Raw genomic sequence first — 21,529 nt, forward strand, 5'->3', positions numbered from 1 at the left:
TAACTTGAGAAAGGGTTTCTATATGACTTTTCATAATAATTTAATTCTTTTCACACTTTATACTTACCTGAACAATACAGATACGAGCAATCTCAGGTATTTAAATTACATTTTGGTGCAGTCTTGAAATGCATTGATAGATGTTGCTAGTTTAGGGTCTCAAGCCTTTAAATTTGTCTAAGACTCTGTTTGTTAAATCCAAACTTCTTAAAGCAATATTTATAGTGTACAGATGATTGAAATTTAAAACAACCAAAAGAATAGCTGAATACTTGTTTGTTATTAATCATATAAAATGATAAAGAGAGTTGTCAGCAGGAACTATTTTATTTGATTTCCACTGTTTAGTGTATAGCAATACAGTGAAATATCTTAAACATAACTGTATGTAAAGGAATTAATAATTTTAAAAGTCTACATAAAACGAGAACAGTAATGCGGAAAAGAGTAAATTCGGATCAATCACAAATTATCTAGATGTTTAAGCAGAAAGAGCCTGTTACTCACTCAAAACTATGTAGAAGGTTCCATCTTAGATAATACATCTAATATTTCCACAAATTGCGAAAAAAAAAACTTTAAAAGGGATATGCTTTACAATGTTGTATGTGACAGTTTTGTTGAAACTGCATCTCTGTCAGAACAATATTGTAAGTAGTATTTCTTATCATGAAGTATATTTAGGTTTCAATAATTTTGAGGTTGGAACACTAAAAAGCTAGCCTAAACAGCAGGTAAACAGCTTGCCCATATAGAACAATGTGTTATTAACTTGAGTCAGGGAAATTGCCACCTGAAGTGGTAAGTAGAATGATGTTATGTCTACGTTTATTGAATAGTAAATAAAAGTTTTATTATTTTAAACATTAAGATATCTTTTGTAGATTTACTCATTTATAAACTCTGTGAAACTTCATGAAGTAGAAATTGTCATTACTCCTCTAAGCATACATCAGTTATCCAGAAAGTAACAGATGTTTGAGATTAGCTCGGCAGTGGGAGGAGCTAGAGTCATCATCTTGGGGTAAAAAGATTCCTATGCTCATTACACATCGAGCTGAGGTAGCAAGTGGTCTGTATTTCTCCTACTTTTCTTACTGTGTCAAGTTAAAATATTAAAATACTAAAAAAAATATTACTAAGTATTGTGACAGATTAGAATTCACTAAGCTGTTTGTATCAAACGTCAAGTAATATGAGACAAAAAATGTTTAATTTAAACAAAACCTTCAACCTGTTATTTGAATATATATACCATTATTACAAACAAAAAATAAAAATACTCAATTTTATTTGTTTTCTGTTTTTTATTAGGTAATTTTTTTATTAATAACAATATGTTGCTCCACACATTCTTTAACGAGGAGATCAGAGAGGGGGGATGAAGACACTCGTAATATCAGACACTGGTAGCCAAACTAATATTGTCTACTGCAGCGAGAATAGTATTGGCGTATAAGTTCATTTAACAGTTTTCAATTTCAAATTATAATAGAAGTTCTATACTGCAATTTTGTTATTATAAATAAAATAGCTGTTCTGCTTCTATACATCAAATTCTATGATCACCTAGTTTACAAATAAGTTTTCAAAATTAAAAATAAACGATAATTAAGGGAAAAAACAGAAAAGTAAATTTGCTTCATTTTGGTGCCGCTCCCTCGTGGCTCAGTTTGGAACTTAATCCTGGCACGTTTAGTCTTAAGTCATAAGGCATGCATCTGCCAAACTTCAGCTTTCTGTTATATCAGCAAGTTGTAGAATTATTGATGAGTGAGTGAGAGAAGGCTCTGTCTTTAATATATGTGTATGTGTATATATATATATATATATATATATATACATATATATATCTGTCTAATATATGTGTATGTGTATATATATATATATATATATATATATTTATATGTACACATAGAAGTATTTACATGGTTTACTGTACTTTCTTTAGTTGTTTACCAAAGTATATAAAAACCTTGAAACTATTTTGTACAACAACAAATAAGGGTGTAGCGGCACTTTGCAATATTTACAATCCATACTATCGTTTGAATTATATTCACAATCATTCTTCAAAACCTTATCGACTTGAGAATCATGCAAGTTTTCATTATCCATCTTGTCAGACAATATAGTGAACAGCTGAGCTGCCAGCTGATGACAAATGAAGCAGATAATAAAAATCAACAAAAATCAGGTTAGCCATACTCATGACAATGAAATAATTTGGTTGATATTCCATTAGAACTTAGTAAGGAACATCCCAATGATAGTTAGTAGTTAGTGGAAATACGGTGAAACAAGTGTACAGTTTAATATCAAATACGACTATGTAACCAGTGGTAACAAAAAATGTATAAGCACTGGTAATGAATAGATACATTTATTTATATTTTAAAATACATGATTTAATAGTGTGGTTTATTATAAATAAGCTAATGAAACATAGATGATCCTGATCTGAAAAGTAGACGATTAAACAATATAATTAAAACATAGTTTAAAGATAAAATTCATAAATTATTATAAACTTCTGTTAAAAGATTAATTAGGATATTGGGAACTAAACTGAGTAAACAGTATTCACTGTTATTTTACATTATTTTGGTTTAACTAATATTTATTTTGGTTAATGTTATATTAGTAAGAACAGAATGTGTTTAGTTGTTGCATTGTTTGTGTAGGTCTGAATGAGATACATTTAGAATTGCTACTGTATAATGTATAAAGCAAGGCAGAACAGTCACGGCCAACTGCAGAGAGTCAGTGAGTACTCAGAGACCTGAGTAGTGATTAGCTCATTAGCTCGCAACTGCATGATATTAACATTGGCATTGCATTATTAGCATAAGCTCACTAATCTCTTAGTAGTTGGGTTTCACTAGGTTCTATATGGGCTTGCTTGATACCACTTAGTTTAGGATTTATATTTTCTGGCTGGAAGATTACTTATTCTGTAATGTGCAAATATGAGTAGTTTTGTTTTTATAAATAATATTCAAACAACATATACAAAACACATGTACACTTTTTGTTGGATTTGGTATTATATTTGTAAATAATACATAAGACAGAGAAACTATAGCACATATTTTTTTTTTAACTTGGTTAAGACTTAAAAAATGGATTTAAAGAAATTTTTTCCCTTTTATCCAAGGACCTTAAATTTCTACTTTGAAAAGAACAATATCTGTAAAAACACGGCTGGCACTGTTTTACATGATTCACTAGTCTTACATTTTTTTAAGTTAATATTTTTTAGTTTACATAATTTATCTTGGTAGCATGTATTTGCTGATAAAGAAGGTGTTGGAGAATTATCATTTTCAAAATGTGTACACTGTTATTAATGCTGACTTAATTACATTCTAAATAGAATTAATGGAGGTATAGTTTAAAATTTTCTGTAGAATCTCTGTTGCTTTGCTTTGTTGTATATATGAAATGAAACATAACTTTATTGGTAACACAGTTATAAAGCCCTGTCTTCCACTAAATGCATCATCTTTTGTATACAACATTTTATAGGATACACAAAATTCACAAGGTAAGATGATATTGCAATTATAGTTCAAACAAGTGGTGAGTTTCATGATTTATATAAAACATTTTTTCTATGTTTTAGAATATTTAAAAAAAAACACACAAATTTCTCAGTAGTTTTGGTAGAATCCAGTTTTGGGCTGATTAAAAAAAATTAAATCCTAATACCAAAATGGCGGTTTCAATTCTCAATTCTGATTCCTGTGTTATTCGTTACTAAGAAATAGAAAAATAGCATGATAAAAAAAATTTTATCACCATTTTATTAGGGATGGGCCAATACTAATAAAATGTTATTGTTATTTCGATACCAAAAATTGATCTCAATTTTCAATTTTGAATTCAATACTAATTTCTCTATAAATAACAAGGTAACATTACGCCACACCACATGTTGCTTAACAAGCTTCATTGAGGGTACATACAAAATTTAAAACCTATAGATAATTTTGATTCTTGAGAGGTCCTGCGGATAAAAAGACAGACAGACTATAATAAAGAAAAGAATGTTTACATCCCCCGGAAGACAAAAGAGAACTTGTGCAAACCTACGGAGAGATAGGTTTCAATTAAGCTCAGCCAAACTCCATGGTTAGCCATGCACCATCATAGAACCCTTTCTTGTAGAAATTAAGTTTCTTGTAAAAATCTACAGATGAAATCTTTCCCAAGCTATATTGCTACATGATACATTTTATCCATCAAGGTTGGTTTCATAGCAATGTTCAAATAATAAAAGTACTGTTAAGCTAGGGAAGGTATAAACGTAAAAGTGCACTGAAATAAAAAAAGTCACCCTTTTACTTAACTTTTCACCCTATTATTTTTTAATTTTACACTATGAATAAAAATATCACATGTTAAAATGTCATATTGTTGAACCCATCCTGGAGGTCAGTGTCACAATGACCACAATAGCATTAAAACAATTGTGTTTCAAAGGCTGTTAAATGAGGTACAAATTTCTAAGACAATGGTTTACAAAAGTTTGTTGTTCGGTATACATGTCTTAATATTGGTGGTGCTTATGTAGAAAGGTAGTTAAAAGTATGGGCTTTCATGACAACAAGTTTCAATGAGTTTTTTTGTTATATCAAAAAGGTACTCACTTAATAAAAAACACCTTGTAAAATAGTTTATTGATAAACCACGTAGTTAATTACCCGATCATCCTTTCATGAATCTCTCACACATGTTTAGGAATATGGTTATTTACTTAATCTACCAATGTACAAGGCATATTCATAAAATAAGGGCTGTTTGGTCATAGGAAAAAATAATCCTTTATGTCCCAAAAAGCAGTAGCTATCAATTTTCAGTTTGGTTGAACTTTTCTTTTTAGGTGAAGATAAGTGTTGCCACTGCATCGATTGCTGTTTGTTTCTGGATTGATGTAGGATATCCATGTCTCATCTTCGGTAACAATGCAAGAAAACAAATTCTCTCCATCTTGTTGGTAATGGCCCATAAACTCTTGTCTATTGTACAATTCTTTGCTCTTTGTAGTGGGCCGGTCAGCATTTTCGGTACCCATCTAGCACACAATTTGTGGTATCTGAGGTTTTCCGTGACAATATTGTAGACAGTAGTGCATCTGAGTTGAATAAATTGTTCAGCCGTTCAGGTCATTAATCGTCAATTGACGATCAGAATCGCAGTTTTCTGGTCCACTTCAAGTTTTTGAATTGATTTCATTGGTCAGTATACTGGATCTGCCACTCCACTGTTCGTCATGGACATTTGTTAGTCCATTTTAAAAATCATGGCACCATTGTCTAACTTTCGTTCACTTATGAAACTGTAGGTCCATAAACTAGGCCTAACTCCTAATGTTTTTTCAGCAACCAACGATCCTTTTTGCACACAAGAATCGTATCACAAAATGTACTTCACAGCTGGTGGGATAAACGATTGTCGTGGACATTGTTGTATGCATGCATGGACAAATAAATGACTTCTAAAACAAAAACAAATGTTGCTATAGCATCGCAATGAATCAGTAGATGGAGTTGCAGGAGTAAAACTATTACTAAATAATATTTAAATACAGTAAAATTCCATTAATCTGATATTCTATAGTTTTGACACACTTGGTGATCCGGCACTTCTTTTGGAAAAAGTAAAATTTTCTTAAACAGTGCAAAAAATTAATAATTTAAATACGCAACAATGTTTTTTTTCCGTTCAAGGTGGACACAGCGTTTAGGTGGGCGTACGAAGAGGCTAGGCGTCTTATTTGGTCGACTTCGGGTGATATTGATTAGACTCGAGTCACGTGACTGACCATGGCAGTCGGCCTGTCAGCCAGATTAACCAGTGTAACCAGTTGCACTTTTGTATAAATTAAATTGAGTCTAGTAATTCTAGATACATTTCACAGTTAATATGCTCAGTAAAGGTTTGTGATGGAAGGAGGATTCACACCTCAAGTCCTGACCACACCAGATTAACAGATGTTTATTTTATAAACAAACCCCTTACTTTATGAATATGCCTCATGTTCACTTCACAAACTGTGGTAAGAGAAATCTAGATGCATGCTTCACATTGCAGTGGTGGGTATCTTGTCCTCTTGGTCTTGCTGTGGTAACTCCTTATTTACAAACAAGATTGCTTCTCTGATGTAATGATAAATGATATTTATAATTTTATCAGAGAAAACATTTCAAATAGTATTCCCTGGAATAAAGAACTTCCAGTATTTTCATAGATTTTTATGTAGCAGCAATATACAGTACAATTTAATTTGTCTCGTTATAAGCTCTCTGAGATCACAAGGTCTTATCGGATATGGTTTTAAATAATGCATGATAGGTGATGTGTGTTGTATTATCATTGCTGATATGCTTCTTTTTATTACACACAAGACAAACTAAGCTTTTTGGAGAATAAAATTAATGTATTTTATAACAAGACATTAATTGTTAATAATATGCCAATAAATTTATGATTCTTCTCATTTTCTGCTCTTGCACTATGATACTGGGCATTTATCTTTTATCCTTGAGAAGCCCTGTTTTTGGTTTTTGAAGTGGCAACATCTTAGTCATTTTTATTGAGATATTGTTGGGTCTCATAAATATATATGAAATACATGATCATTTTATGGTCTTGTTATAACTAGCATATTTCAGACAGGAGTAAGGTTGTGTCATCATTGTGAATTACTGAGTTTCAGTATGTTTCTAGGTGTAAAGGCAAGTTAGTAAAAGTAATTAATAGATCTCATAACTAGGAATGCTGTATTAATGGCAGGAGTGTAGATCTTCTGTATTCTGTAGTTCCTTTACCCTGTATGCTGAACTGAGGACACCTGAGTTCTATCTTTGACTTTACAAGAGTCTCTCTGAAAGGAGGGACATAATGGTAGTGCTATCTTTGATTTAAAAAATGGATTGACATATTTTCATAAGAAGATTGTGTGAGAGAAATACTGTGAGGAGATAGACCATAGCTGATGTAGTTCTATGTGGCATTGCGTAGATTGAGCTGCCTTCCCTGTCCTACTGTTCACTCATGTATTTGTTTGTAACCTGTCATAATATTGTGATAAAGAGCCCCTCAGCTACCTGCTTCATTTCTTGTAGGTATCCAATGATCAGTTCTGTGGTGAGTTCAAAACATTTTGCTTTGACTTAAAATTTCATTCTGAAGGACATTTTGATGAACTGAATTGAAATAGAACCTAAATTATTTGTTTTTTACTATCAGAGTTTACTTGATACAGTAAGGTTAAATACCATTGTGTAATATTTATGATTAGTTTGTGTAGTATGTAATACAAATTTATATAGTAAAATCAATTATTGGTCAATGTTTATACAAGATTAAAATTCCTTATAACATAAAGCCAAATGTTGCTTCATTTTTCATTTGTTCTTTTTTTTTTACTAAAACATTAATTTATACCAATGAGTGTTAGATAACAGTCACTTCAGGCCTGATCTGATTATGATGAAATACAAGAGCTATTAACTAACATTTAACCATTATTAAATCAGTTTTTCCAGTTTTACACAATATCAAAATATTTGTTCACACAATTAAATTTTTTTAGATATTTCGGCTTTGCTACATAGAACCATTTTCAGTCAACAGGTGTTAAACTGAAACTGCCAATAATACATTTCCCCCCGTTACGAGTGAGTTGAAGGTGTGGAACTTATTGTGATTGTCTGAAGGTTAACTCAAGAGACTTCAACTATTGCAGTGGATTATAAAAAAAATTATCAACTTAATATAACACTATTTCCTTAATGCAATAACTTCATACTAGAACATTATAATTTCCAATACTGAAGAAACCTTTCACCAGAGGGCATGGCTTGAAACAGTCAGCTTAATTTTTTGACATCTTGCAATGTTTTACATAAATATATATTTTAACCAATATTAATGATCATATACAGATAGAATTTGCTTTATTGTTGTTCTAACCTTGGCAATGGAAGCTGTCTTAAAACTTTCTATTTTATAATTTGAAATATAAAAAATAAATTTTCTATTTCTTTGTGAAGAGTTAAACAATTTTTTTAGTTTTGCCTTTGAAAAGAATATCAAAGATCCAACTCAATATTTCTATCACACTTATTAGTTGATACACAATTGGCGAAGTGAATAAAAAGTAGAATCTACTCACTAGAATCTAATGTCTAGTCTTGGCAATAACTAAGGTGAATAAACAAAAACTAATTCTAGGTAGTAGTAACTTTTTCAGTCTAGAATAAAAGTATCCACTGGATAGTTACTACTACTAGATTAAAATCTACATGGAAGTTACATCTTCTTAAGGTGAAGATATAACTAGTTTAGCTTTTATAAAATATCAGATCTAACTATAGCACAAATCAGGACTAAAATACATTTTTTATTTACCACTACAAATGATTAATTATTCCCTTTGCTTGAGAACGAAATTTCATTTTCAGTATACTACACTGTATTAAATTATTTTTATATTGTGGAGTACTAAAAGGCTATTTTAGAGACTGAATATGAAAATTTTGTTCATCATAGTTGCAAAATTATAAATAAAAATAATCTAAAAAGAATTACAAACTACAACTACAGACTACAGAACTTATAATTAACTACGGAGAACAGAACAGATATGTCATTCACATCCAGTTAACATATTGGTTTTAAATTATTTCATTCTGGCTTAAAATTTAAGAACACCTTTCCTTGTAGTAATATTAAGAAAAAAATTAATACTTTACATTGTTATAAAGAAATTTTACATGAATCTTTCAAAAACATTTTAGTCTGGACTATATTAAACAATAATTTTGTTATATATACCATTGATGTACTAAACAAATTTTTTTTTACTATAAGCTCCCTTATATAAAGTTGAAAGACCTAACTTATCTTTCTTGGCCTCTAAAAGGCTCTATGTTTTGGTTTACAATTTAATTGCAGACAATCAGGTGCAAATTTTTAACATCGTAACAGTAGATTACTCTTATTGACACACTTTTAAATACAGTAAAAATTTTCTCTGATGAATATAAAACAGACAATCTGGTACAAACTAATATGTACCAAGAAAAATAAGTGTGCTCAACCAAAGGCTTAAACATTATAAAATAAAACTAGAATGAAGAACTAGAAACCACTTTTTATTAACTTCAAAGGTAGTAGTATGTAGCCCGTCCGGAGAAATATCAGCTACAACTAGGGGTAGTCACTACTACCTTTTTATTCAATGTTTGAATCCTTGATGCGGTATGCGAGGTATGGGGTACAGCCACTAAGTCGATCATAAACCGGGTGGATATCTTGCAAAGAAGAACACTATATCAAATGGTGGGCGTGCCACAATTGCAGCGCAATTTCCAAATTCCTGATAGCCTTTTACTATACAGATACAATACCTTAAATTCCAAATAACTTTTAAAATTAAAAATCATTCAAAAATACTACTTATCTGATTTGTTTAAAACAGAAAACACAAAAATGTGCAATACATTTAGAAAATTAGATAAATATAAACTGCCGAGAGTTTGTAATACATACGGGAAAAATTCGCTGAGTTACATTATTCCAAAAATATTTAATCAAATCCCTATAGAACTGCTAAAATTTAAAAAATTTTACATTGCTAAGCCAATACTTGATTGGCTACTTGAAATGGAAAGTGATGAATAGACTAGGGAACGTTTAGGCTTAGGAAAATAGATTATATTGTATAACCTTTCATATAATTGTACCTGTGAATAGCGTTCTATCTTATACATTGAGGTTGGATTTATATTCTTACAGAATAAAGTGTGTGTGTTTGTGTGTGTGTGTTGCAGGTAAATTTATTGATATATTATATTGAACTATTGTTGACATATTGTAATACATTTCAATGGAATTAGTTGTAGATGGTCGTGAATATAGAATATGTTGATCATGTATATTATACAATGGTTTAATTCAGGCACTATGTTTCTGCTATTACTTTATCTGTAGTCTGGTTGTGCATTCCATTGGTAATGGCTGAAAGCACAGACGCCAAAAGCGCGCTTCAACGTTTTTCTTTTTGTTATTAGAACACATTTATATTAGGATGTTGTATATAATAAAGATGGGAACCCAACGATAAATTATCTGTAATTTGTTGGGACCCAAGATTGTAAATGTTTATTGCAAATAAATTTCTTGATTCTTGATTCACATCAAACCTAGTTAACCTTAACCTTAACTTAAAAAAGTTAAGCATTAGCAACTTTTTATTCACTTTGCCGAATATATTTTAGAACTTATAAAAAAAATCATGGAGATAACTCTATAGATAACACTTTTTTGGGTGTTTTTATGAAATATTATCAAAGACAATTCACTCTTGGGCAATTATAAACTAAAAATTTTAAATTACAGATCACTAACAAAGTGTATTAAAACACACACACACACACACGCACAACGCCAAGAGACACACACACAACAACAACAACCCAGAGAGAGTGTGTGTGTGTGTGTGTGTATTTTGTACTAGTCAGGATTCCTAACATTTAGCAGGAATTAAGAGTTTAACACTTAGTGTGAACTTCCAATTTGAATTTTCACACGTATGTGGATTTTTTTCTATAAAAGAAACTGTCTATATATAAAATGTTTTATTCTATGTTGGATGCTCCTTTTAATATTCTTGGTACCTGGCCTAGTTCTTTTTATCCTTCCAACTAGTGACTTCTCTTCTTTCATTGACAGTCCCAGTACTTACTGCACAATTTATGCAGATGAAACTACTCTTTTCATACAAAATGACAGAGCAGGAGAACTATCCCTTAACTCATTGACTTCTCTCTAATGAGCAATCAAGTAGAGCACATTAAATGACCTGGCAATAAATAATAAAAATAAATGCAAGTGTATTTCATAAGGAAAAATTTAAATACCAAAAACGTTCCAGACATATCAGTTATCACAAACACAATTTCTGGGCTTAACTATTGATAATACACTATCATGAAGTGATTGCGTGAATACAATTTCTAACAAAATATTTACAGTTTTATAAATTTTATGAGGCGTCTAAACTCAGTGGGTACTCAAGCATCTGCAAAAACTGCTTTATGCCCTAGTACAATCCCACATTAGATATGGTCTAATCATCTGGGGCAGCTCTAGTGGAAACTTGAAAAGTGTGCTTACAATACAAAAAAAAATGCAAATAGATCCCTTGCCAATCTCAAGCCTTAACAAAGCTGCAGAGAAGCTTATAACAAATTGAGCATACTAACTGTCTCAGCACTTTACATATACAAAGCAGTTCTGCATGTTGACAGACTCAAATTTTTATACTTATAACAATATTCACGATTAAAACACTCGATAGACCTCCAGATATGTTCTACCCCGCCACCTGACTGCCCTCTGAAAAAAACCATCCTGTATGGGAAGAAAAAACTAACTCAGAAATTAACTGCCAGAAGACCTACAAACGCTAACAGGAAATGTACTGGAGAAATCCCTTCAAGATTTCCTCGTCAAGAAACCATTCTACAGTTTGGAGGAGTTCCTGGACACGGCAAGCACCTAACTGTTTTGTTTATTATAGTACATGCATGACTACATTACTGTACTTAATGATCATGTAATGGAAAAATTAAGCAAAATATGTAGTGACTTTTAGTTTAGTTTATAATTATTTTTACAAACATCTAAAAAAGTAGAAGTTTGCAGTTTATGCATAGATAGTCAAAGTCTGGAAATCCGAATGTTGGCAGTAAAAGGATAAACAAATTCCCCAATGCAAGATCCAGAATATGATATAAATATTCAGTAACTGACACTTAGAAAAATAAAACAATTCTATAATAAAGTTAATTGTGATAAATAAAATCAACAATTCTTTGTTTAAAGTTTGTTATTAATAATAGAGGGTTTGACAGAATAACAGGATTTTGGACTTTTGCCATCGTCATATGTTACAAAAGGTATAACATAACGTTTCGAGGATTGGAATCTATCCTTTTCTCTGGTGGGGGAGGTATTAGTACTTACCTCCAAACACCGAAATGTTGTGTTATACCTTTTGTAACATATGACGATGGTAAAAGTCCAAAATCAAGTTAAAAACTGTACCAATACTAACCAACAGCCAATACAACGAATAGTGATTAAGACTTCTCTATTACAGGTTGTCAGATTTTTGACAATTTTACATTATCTTCTTTGTTTGTAGATATTTTCCCTTTTGATTATTTCTAGTATCTAACATTACTCTTATTAGCTGGTTGGTTAAGCTTCAGCAAATCACGATACAGTTCCATCCCCTTTGTACAGGTAAAAGTGTATTATTTGCATTTTCAGTTAAACATCTGTTGATTGATGATAACTCTCCACAGTGAGGTCGAAATATTTCAAGTATTTACTATCTGAGCTTTCAACATGGTATAAACAGGAAAACTTAGATGTTAGTTATGCCACTGACAGTGTAAGCATAAGAACTAAGAAAACAACTATTCATACTATAATTTTAACTCTTTTGAGTATAATAACGGTTCATTCTTCTCTCCCTGTTTTGTATTAGGACATCTCTGTCAGAAAGTGTAAGCTGGTGATAGTTGCCTACAGACGTAAACTGTTACATCTAGTATCACCACCCTACACTGTATCCACTGCCCCTTGCCAACTCCATTTCCTCAAGTTCTCAGTTAGGAGTTAGTCCTCGGCAGACTGTACCATTTCACTTGATTGCAAAATCTTTGCATCTCCCCTGAATGATTAAACTGCATTTTGGACATGTTTCGATGACAGACAACTTCTTTAGTGCTAATTTTTAACATTAACTGTAGATATAGTTTAGTGTTAAATAATACTTAATCGCTTTGTAATATTATTACTAAATAAATGCTTATGTTTTTAACAGTGCTAGATATTTTTGCAGTTGTAAATGTTTATTAAAGTAGTTATTTTGTAAAGAAACAAATACAAATATAGTGAATATCTGATATTTGTGTTCGTACAATAACTACTAACTAGGTTTGATATGAATGAAATGTAATAACTATTCCTCTAGTTGTATCTTATATTTCTCCAGAACTTATACTTCAAGTGAATAACCACTAGTTGCTAATTCTATAGTCTAGTTATGTCATAATTTTTTAGATATTTGTTAGACATATTTACTTTTTCTTAGCTATGATGAGTTTTTTTTTGGTAACCTACAGAATATGAGAGTTAGCCTAATTCCCATGATCCATTTTTTAAACATTTTGCAGGTGTGTTCCTTTGTCCAGTAGTAAATACATACAGTTTACCCCCTGATTCCCTTTGGAGGATAACATAACCCCCCCAGTTTTAATGTTGCCCGATTTTAACAGAATTTTTTCTAAATCATCTATTTTCTAAGAAAAAAACACCAAAAATATTTCATTTTCCAACTTAATTGGGGGGTGGAGATTCAAAAAATCATGCCAAACAACATGACAGATGACAGTGGATGTGGAGTTACAGTATTTGAACTAGCTAATTAAAATGAAGATGTACATGTATGTAAGGATGGCAGAGGTAATTAAAAATCAGTGTAGACAACGTCCAAAAGTAGGAAAGGTAACATGATCCTCTATTTTTAAAAGTTCTTAGATTCTCACAAAATGTTTTCTAAAACATGTGTGTCAATATCTATTTTGTAAAAACAGATTGATTAGATGGAAAAACCTTCTAATAAAAAAGCATTTTATATCCAGTTTTTTCCTATATAATGAAAAAAGTCAAATAAGTCTTGTGCCAAGAAAACTAATGTAGATACTTCTGCCACATATGATCAAAACTTAAAATTTCTTTATTTTTATACATAATAAAGCATAGCTTCTTGTGTCCTTTAATCATATGTTTAACAAGATGAAAGTTTCATAAAGCCAATACACTGTTTCTTGAGGGCTTCATGCAATTTAAAATGTGTTTGTAATGAATTTTTTGAAGTGTGACTTTTGTCCTAATTATTACTGTAGTGAAAGCTGTTTTTTATAGTTTAAGGTGGAGAGTTACAAAGTTTAGAACCAAAGTAAAGAAAAGAATTTTTAATACATACTTAAGAAAGTTGTCTATTGTTACCTGATTTTTGTTTCTATTGTGTTGAAAAACTGTGATTTGGAAATTTCAATAAATAATTGTTGTAATGAATTCCAGAATAAGCTGGTGGTAATTCTTGCACTGGAGAAACCAACAAAGGTCCATAAAAACAGAAACAGTCAATCATAGGCAGTAAACAATTTATTTACTATTCGTTGTTTATTTCAATGATTACAAAACTGAGCTACTTATTATAAAGCATATGGTCCTAACAGTTCTGAATACAGATATTAAAATGAAGTCTTGCTTATCCTTGGTAAACCAGAGCAGAGGCTGCAGCAGGCTCATGCCAATCTTCAAACTAATCTGCTGTTCTTTGTTTAATGTTTGTTATTGACGATGGATGATATGAAAGGATATTAAGATTTTGGACATTTGCTTAATGTTATATGTTACAAAAAAGTAACAATTATGTTTGAGGATTGAAATCTACCCTTTTCTTCAGGTGTAAACAAGCCGTAATGCATTAATAAACACTAAACACTTTTAGTGTACCAATAACCGTGCACGTAGAGTGTGAGCTAAATGTGAATGACTTAAAAATGAATATTGAATTAGAACAGAGGTTCAGAAAAGAAGTTGATTTTCAGGTTTAAATAGTTAGAATTACTGATTATTTTCCATATTTTTTTGTATGAACAGGCAAAAGGTTTTTAGCATTGTTGTTGATCATTCAGGGTGCTGCAAGTAGTATATGCTTGATGATGTAGCTGAACACTTGATGATGTCTATCGGGATAATGACACTTGTGAATACTGGTTGCTTGGATGGCTGGCTATATTATTGATAAAATAGATGAGTGCTGTTGGTTCATATTATTGTTGTGTTATGTATGGGCTTGTAGCAACGATGTTAAATTTGTAATTGAACAAGTTTTTTTTAAAGGGCAATGACAACATTAGAAACACAGCTGTGTAAATAATGTTTTTATATCTAAAAGTCTTTAACTTTTGTTCTCTTAAACAGGAAGATTACTAAAGTATTCTTTTTAAAATTTTACATCTGTACAATTAAAAATTAACTTTTAATAAATAATTAAGTACCTATATAACATTCGAATCACAGAAATCATGACTTATACCCTTAAAACGAATTTAACTATGGCAGGCTTGTGGTTTTTCATCTGGTGGTGATATTGGTGTCTGAGGATAATGAATCCACTCATATGTGTACCTAAGGACATAACGATTTAAAAACGTTAATTTTATTCCATTGAAAGTTAAATAAATACCTTTGGATACTGGCAAGAACCTCAAAAGACTCTTTGGATCACAGTTCAATAATTCAGGGGATCAAATTCCTGTAATGTGAGGGAAGTTCACTGTTGTGGATTCAAAGCTGTCTCACGTGGAGGGAGTAGATGGTTGGAGTAATAAAAGTACTGAATAATACTGAAAGAATCGTAAAATGGAAACCACAAATGAGTTTGGTTATGAACTGGGTCCTGTAAAGTAAAGGGGGGGGGGGGGTTAATGAGAAAGGAAAGTAAACGTATGACATACGGACCTGGACATTTAAAAAAATAAGTTGTTAGCTGATAAAGCGTACGGTTTGGTTGGTATCACAGCTCAGCATCTAAAAAAGATACAACGATCATCCCTTTTACTTTTGTTTTGTTCATTTTCTTCCCCTCTGTAATTTGTAGGACAGATTAGAAAAATACAGAACAAATTTAAAAAAAATTATTTTATTGAGATTTTTTACGCAAATCTAGGCTTTAAAAAAATACAAGTAGCCCAAAAAGTCCTGGGACGGTTAAATATTTTTTAAACAGTTTAAGATAGAGCTACTTAACTTAGTACAAACTTTCTGGGGAAAAAATTTTACTTAAAACAAATCCAGTTATCCGCAACTTCCTTAGAGACTCTGCCCATAAGAAAGACATTTTTAAATGTAATTTTAAATGTAAGCATAGGTTGGTATGAACATCACATTAAAGGTCTTTATTAGTACAGTACAATACCACAAACCTGACCTCAATTGGAAAGCTTAGCCAGAAATGGTAGCCTTTAAAAAAAGATGGCTTGGATGTGCAATTATTAGATACACGTAACCAAGGTTATGGTAGTTTGTTCGCAGATAAAACTAGAGAAGTTGATTATTGCTTAATCCCATTACAACAACATAATATAGGAATGAAATGGCAATGATTCAAGCATCAGTAATTTGTTATTTACATTGTTTAACTGAAAATTAAAGCCATCTTTGAACGAGTGCCATTTCTGTCACTGTTTTAGGTCAGGTTTGCAGCATTGTATTTATTAATAAAGACCTTTAATTTGATGTTCATGCCAACCTATGCTTACTTTTAAAATTTTCTTCTGACACCTTGTGGGACTTACCCCTGAGGAAGTAGCAGATCACGGGACATGTGTATATAGGAATATACAACATACCTTTAGGAATACTAAAATAATTATCCAATTACCATTATGGTTTTTTTATCTGTACAGGATCTATTGAACCCTTGTAATATATGGGAAACCTACTTACTCCCCCTTCACCCACCAAGGGTTAAACATTTTTGTATTTATTTTTCTGTTTCATTGTTCCATTGTTATATTTTACAACCTTGTGTCGTATAAATCCTTAAAGCATATAATTAAAGATTTGTACATTTTCATGAACTCTCTCTTAACACCTACATCACAGTGAGCATGGCACAACAGTATTGTGATAGCAATGATCTTGTTTTTAACTCGTCCACTTTTAGGGTCATTCCATGTTGAATCAACCAATAAAAAATAGTTTTCAACTGGACCATTTCAGATTTGGCTGAAACTTGGTTTATTTGTACTCTCTGAGATCCTGAACTAAAATATAATAAACAATTCTATCCTTCATAGTTTTTTTAGTTACAAATATTCAAGTGTCTCAAAATGCAATGTTTTTAATGTGTGCTTAAAACAGAGATCTAAAAGATAGCTAATTTTAAAAAGGGTTTTATGGGCTTTAATTTGATATCCAACAACTTGTATACATTGGGTAAAAAAATAATTTGTGAAACTCAAAAAAATGAGTTGAAACTGAAAAATTTGAGTTTGTGTTTTTTAATTAAAAAAGATTATATATGTTGTAATGCATGGTTTTGTGATTACAGCATAAAGATTTCAGAGTGGGACCATGATGGGATCAGGAAATATGTTAAAAATACATCAGTGATGTCAAAACATTTTCAGCAAAAATAACCTGGTACCAATATAAATAAATAAATATATATATATATATATATATATATATATATATATATATATATTTATATGGTTTGAGTCCCGGCGGAGCAAGTACTTTTTGCGATTCAATGTTTATTGAAATTAAATAAGGCTATTGCCATTTATACAAATTTAATGTAAATAAAAGTCATTTGACAGGTATTTGGTCTTCCGATCATATGTTAGTTTGGTTATTTAAACGCATATGTGACAGATACGGCAAAATACAAAATAATTGAATTGTAAAAAGTGAGAGGGCTCTGTAGCACATTCACCGGCAAGTGAGAGATCCGGGTTCGAGTCCCGGCGGAGCAAGTACTTTTTGCGATTCAATGTTTATTGAAATTAAATAAGGCTATTGCCATTTATACAAATTTAATGTAAATAAAAGTCACTTGACAGGTATTTGGTCTTCCGATCATATGTTAGTTTGGTTATTTAAACGCATATGTGACAGATACGGCAAAATACAAAATAATTGAATCGTAAAAAGTGAGGGCTCTGTGGTGTAATGGTAGCACATTCACCCGGCAAGTGAGAGATCCGGGTTCGAGTCCCGGCGGAGCAAGTACTTTTTGCGATTCAATGTTTATTGAAATTAAATAAGGCTATTGCCATTTATACAAATTTAATGTAAATAAAAGTCATTTGACTGGTATTTGGTCTTCCGATCATATGTTAGTTTGGTTATTTAAACGCATATGTGACAGATACGGCAAAATACAAAATAATTGAATCGTAAAAAGTGAGGGCTCTGTGGTGTAATGGTAGCACATTCACCCGGCAAATGAGAGATCCGGGTTCGAGTCCCGGCGGAGCAAGTACTTTTTGCGATTCAATGTTTATTGAAATTAAATAAGGCTATTGCCATTTATACAAATTTAATGTAAATAAAAGTCATTTGACAGGTATTTGGTCTTCCGATCATATGTTAGTTTGGTTATTTAAACGCATATGTGACAGATACGGCAAAATACAAAATAATTGAATCGTAAAAAGTGAGGGCTCTGTGGTGTAATGGTAGCACATTCACCCGGCAAGTGAGAGATCCGGGTTCGAGTCCTGGCGGAGCAAGTACTTTTTGCGATTCAATGTTTATTGAAATTATATATATATATATATATAAATAGATTTTTTCTGTAGCTATTAACAGGACAGCATATCCTATTATTAAAAAAAATACTTTTAATTATAAAAGATGTGTTAAGCCAATTAATAATAATAAATTATGAAACTCATGTTACTTATTTTTTTATTGAAACTGTAACTATTAATTATGTAAATAAATTGCTTCTTACATAGAGCTTAACAAATTTATTTTTATTTACTTCTTTCATAATATAATTTTAGATAATACATTCCTTAAACACGTTAATATTTTACATTTATACAAATTTAAATATAATTTATCTTTCTGGAGATTGTTTAACTTCACTTCCTAGTTTTCCTTTTTTCATTTTCAATTGGAGTTTCTTAGTTGTTTTAGTGCTTTCCAACTCTGTAAGATGGTACACTCTTCCAGTTTGGGTTCTGGGATCTACTTTGGTAAAGACATCTGTCTTATTTACTTAATTATTAAAGATATCTTATTATTAAATACTCAATAATGTAGCTAATTATGTTCAGATTTTCGTATTTTTTCATTAAAATACTCATAATAAAACACAATAAATCTGTAGTATTCTAATTATATAGTTATATTTGTATACTTAAGATTATTTATTACAATCAAATAATAAAGCAAGATTGTCCATCCAGTATCATTTCATTGTACCGAGCTGTCATTTTTACAACTTTTCACTGCTTTGGAATAACAAATCACAATCTCAAACACTTATAAAAAAGAAACAGTTTCTCTGAAATAAAAAACCAACAAATACTCCTTATCACTTCGTTTACTTATGCTGCCATAACTGCAATCAGCAGTCAGAAGCCTGTGGAATATTTTGAATAGTTCCCAAAATATAACAACTAGAAAAGAAAATAATACAAACGTGTGATTCTTGTTTTGTCTACAATGTTCTCTAATAATTTAAGAACTAGTTTAAAAAAATGGCCACAAGATAAAACTGTATGATGGGCTGAGATATGGATGTCAACACAATTTGGCCATAAGTTGGTGCATAGAAGTAACTAACTTCAAACCACGTTGATAAGTTAAGTGATTAAATAATATAATTTGCGTATCTTTCTTTCTTAACCATTAATACTGACAAGTATTAAAGAAATTGTAAACAAGAACCAAATATCACTATAATATACCAAATAGCAGTGGAATGATGATACCAACAGAAAGTATACTTTGAGAAGACGATACTAAGATAACAAATATGCAACTCACATACACAACATCTGTTACAGCGAAAGCCAGCCCATCCTGCAGCCATCCAGTCATAGAAATATCTCTTCAATGTGTAAGTTTAAACCTTGACTTGACAAGAGCACTTGTTATCAGAACTACCCACTTCTTCCCCTTTCACCTCTACCCGCTTTCCCCTTCTTCAGCCTGATACGATCCTTACAGAAGTATATGCTCTATGAGGACGGGCAGGATATGGCTAAAATGATTGACCTTAATAAAGTACAAATAATATATGTTATTCTCAAGAATACTTCCCAGTTAGTCCTCTTGATTTAACCTTTTCAACAATGGCTGGAAACAAAATTTGCAGCAAAGTAAAATTTTACTATAGTTTTAGTGTAGAATATAAGAATTGATATAATGGTGAATGTAATTAGCAGAAAATATAAATTGTAATTTTGGGTTCAGGTTATCACGTTGGGTGGCTCCATACGCAGCAGGACTGAATCTGTGGAGCGACTCCAGCAACAAGAGCGGGGTGATCGGCCTGCAGCTGTTGGACCTCTGGTTACCGCCTCACAGGGCAGTCGGGCCATAGAAAACACTTATAGTTTTGTCTAGTGTATCTGTAAGCTTCATTATAAAAATGTAATTTTAAATAATGAATTGAAAATAAGCTTTAGTATTTTTTTAACATAAAGTAGCAGTGGAGCCTTGAACTGAAATGATATTATGACATGAAATTATTTATTAGCCCAAGAGTGCATTACCCCATTTAAAAATCACCAAGAGAAATGAATATTTAATTTTATATAGAACTAAAATATTAATTAAAATACCATAGATAAATCTATATGGTTTACGTAGTTACTTTCCCAGTTGACTAATTTTCTGATACATGGGATTGAATAATATTATGCATTTATTTTTGAATGTGTATCAGCTTTAAAAATGGTTTATTAAAAAATATTATATGAAAATGGTATTTTAAAGTGGGTTGTTCTATACTCATACATAGGAACAGAAAGAAATTGAACATATTTTTATTGTTTAAAGTTCATTATTGACAATGGATGAATTGAAAGTATAATAGAATTGCAGACATATGCTATTTGTATTTGTTACAATAACAGTACAGAAAAATGATTTTTTGATAACTGATATCAGCTATTTTCTTTAGCTATTGAATCCTAAAACAAGGTTAGGATTGCAAAAAAAAATATATATATATATATATATATATAATTACAACGAACGACCACACTAAGTCACACCAAGTTGGGAGACACCCAAACAATAAAGTATGACACATTACTAATGTATAGCATGGTACATGTTTATCACAACTGGCAAGTTAAAAATGACCATGATTTGAGGTAGTTGAAATGACACATAATGATGGCAAATGTTCGCAATTCTGATATTCTTAAACATTTGTGTATAATACAAATGTTTCATAATGAATGTCAGTGTTTTAAAGCATTTTTGTATTTATTATATTTGACTTACAATTATAAATGATACATCAAATGAAAGAGCAACTTTAACATTTTACATGTTGCCAACGTTAGTTCATTGTAAGCCCTCATTCGTCATATATCAATATCCAGCCAATAGGTGAGTTCTCCCATTATGGAAGACATGTAAGACAAGCCAAGTCATCTGGCCTCCATTGTCAGCCCAGCTGATGCATCATTGCTTAACAAATGGTTTACTTCATTATACCAAGGAGGCTACACACCATCTTGGTATCAATTTGAAATTATGAGGATAATCTTCCAGTTGAGGAAAGAACCATAGATATAGCTCATCAACATACAAAATATAGTATACTATAGAGGTCAATAGTATAATCTCATTTATCCGGACCTTATTTATCCAGTTCTTGAATTATCTGGATTTC

At 31.1% G+C, this 21,529-nt stretch overlaps 1 protein-coding gene across 4 annotated transcripts in view; it reads left to right on the forward strand.

Moving 5' to 3' along the window:
* LOC124369090 (SH2B adapter protein 2) overlaps positions 1 to 20,362 on the forward strand; it is a 74,572-nt gene extending 54,210 nt beyond the window's left edge. For 2 of the 4 annotated variants that reach the window (XM_046826816.1, XM_046826817.1), the window contains exon 7: positions 20,095 to 20,362. In XM_046826816.1, coding sequence (XP_046682772.1) covers positions 20,095 to 20,247 — 153 coding nt within the window. In that variant the 3' untranslated portion in view covers positions 20,248 to 20,362. Of the gene's footprint in view, positions 1 to 2,684; positions 2,767 to 19,685; positions 19,739 to 20,094 lie in introns of all 4 variants that reach the window. The other 2 variants (XR_006923037.1, XR_006923038.1) reach the window with 2 other exon arrangements.
* Positions 20,363 to 21,529: the final 1,167 nt, after the last annotated feature.

The sequence above is a fragment of the Homalodisca vitripennis genome, chromosome X (assembly GCF_021130785.1).
Source record: "Homalodisca vitripennis isolate AUS2020 chromosome X, UT_GWSS_2.1, whole genome shotgun sequence".
NCBI classification, from domain to species: domain Eukaryota; kingdom Metazoa; phylum Arthropoda; class Insecta; order Hemiptera; family Cicadellidae; genus Homalodisca; species Homalodisca vitripennis.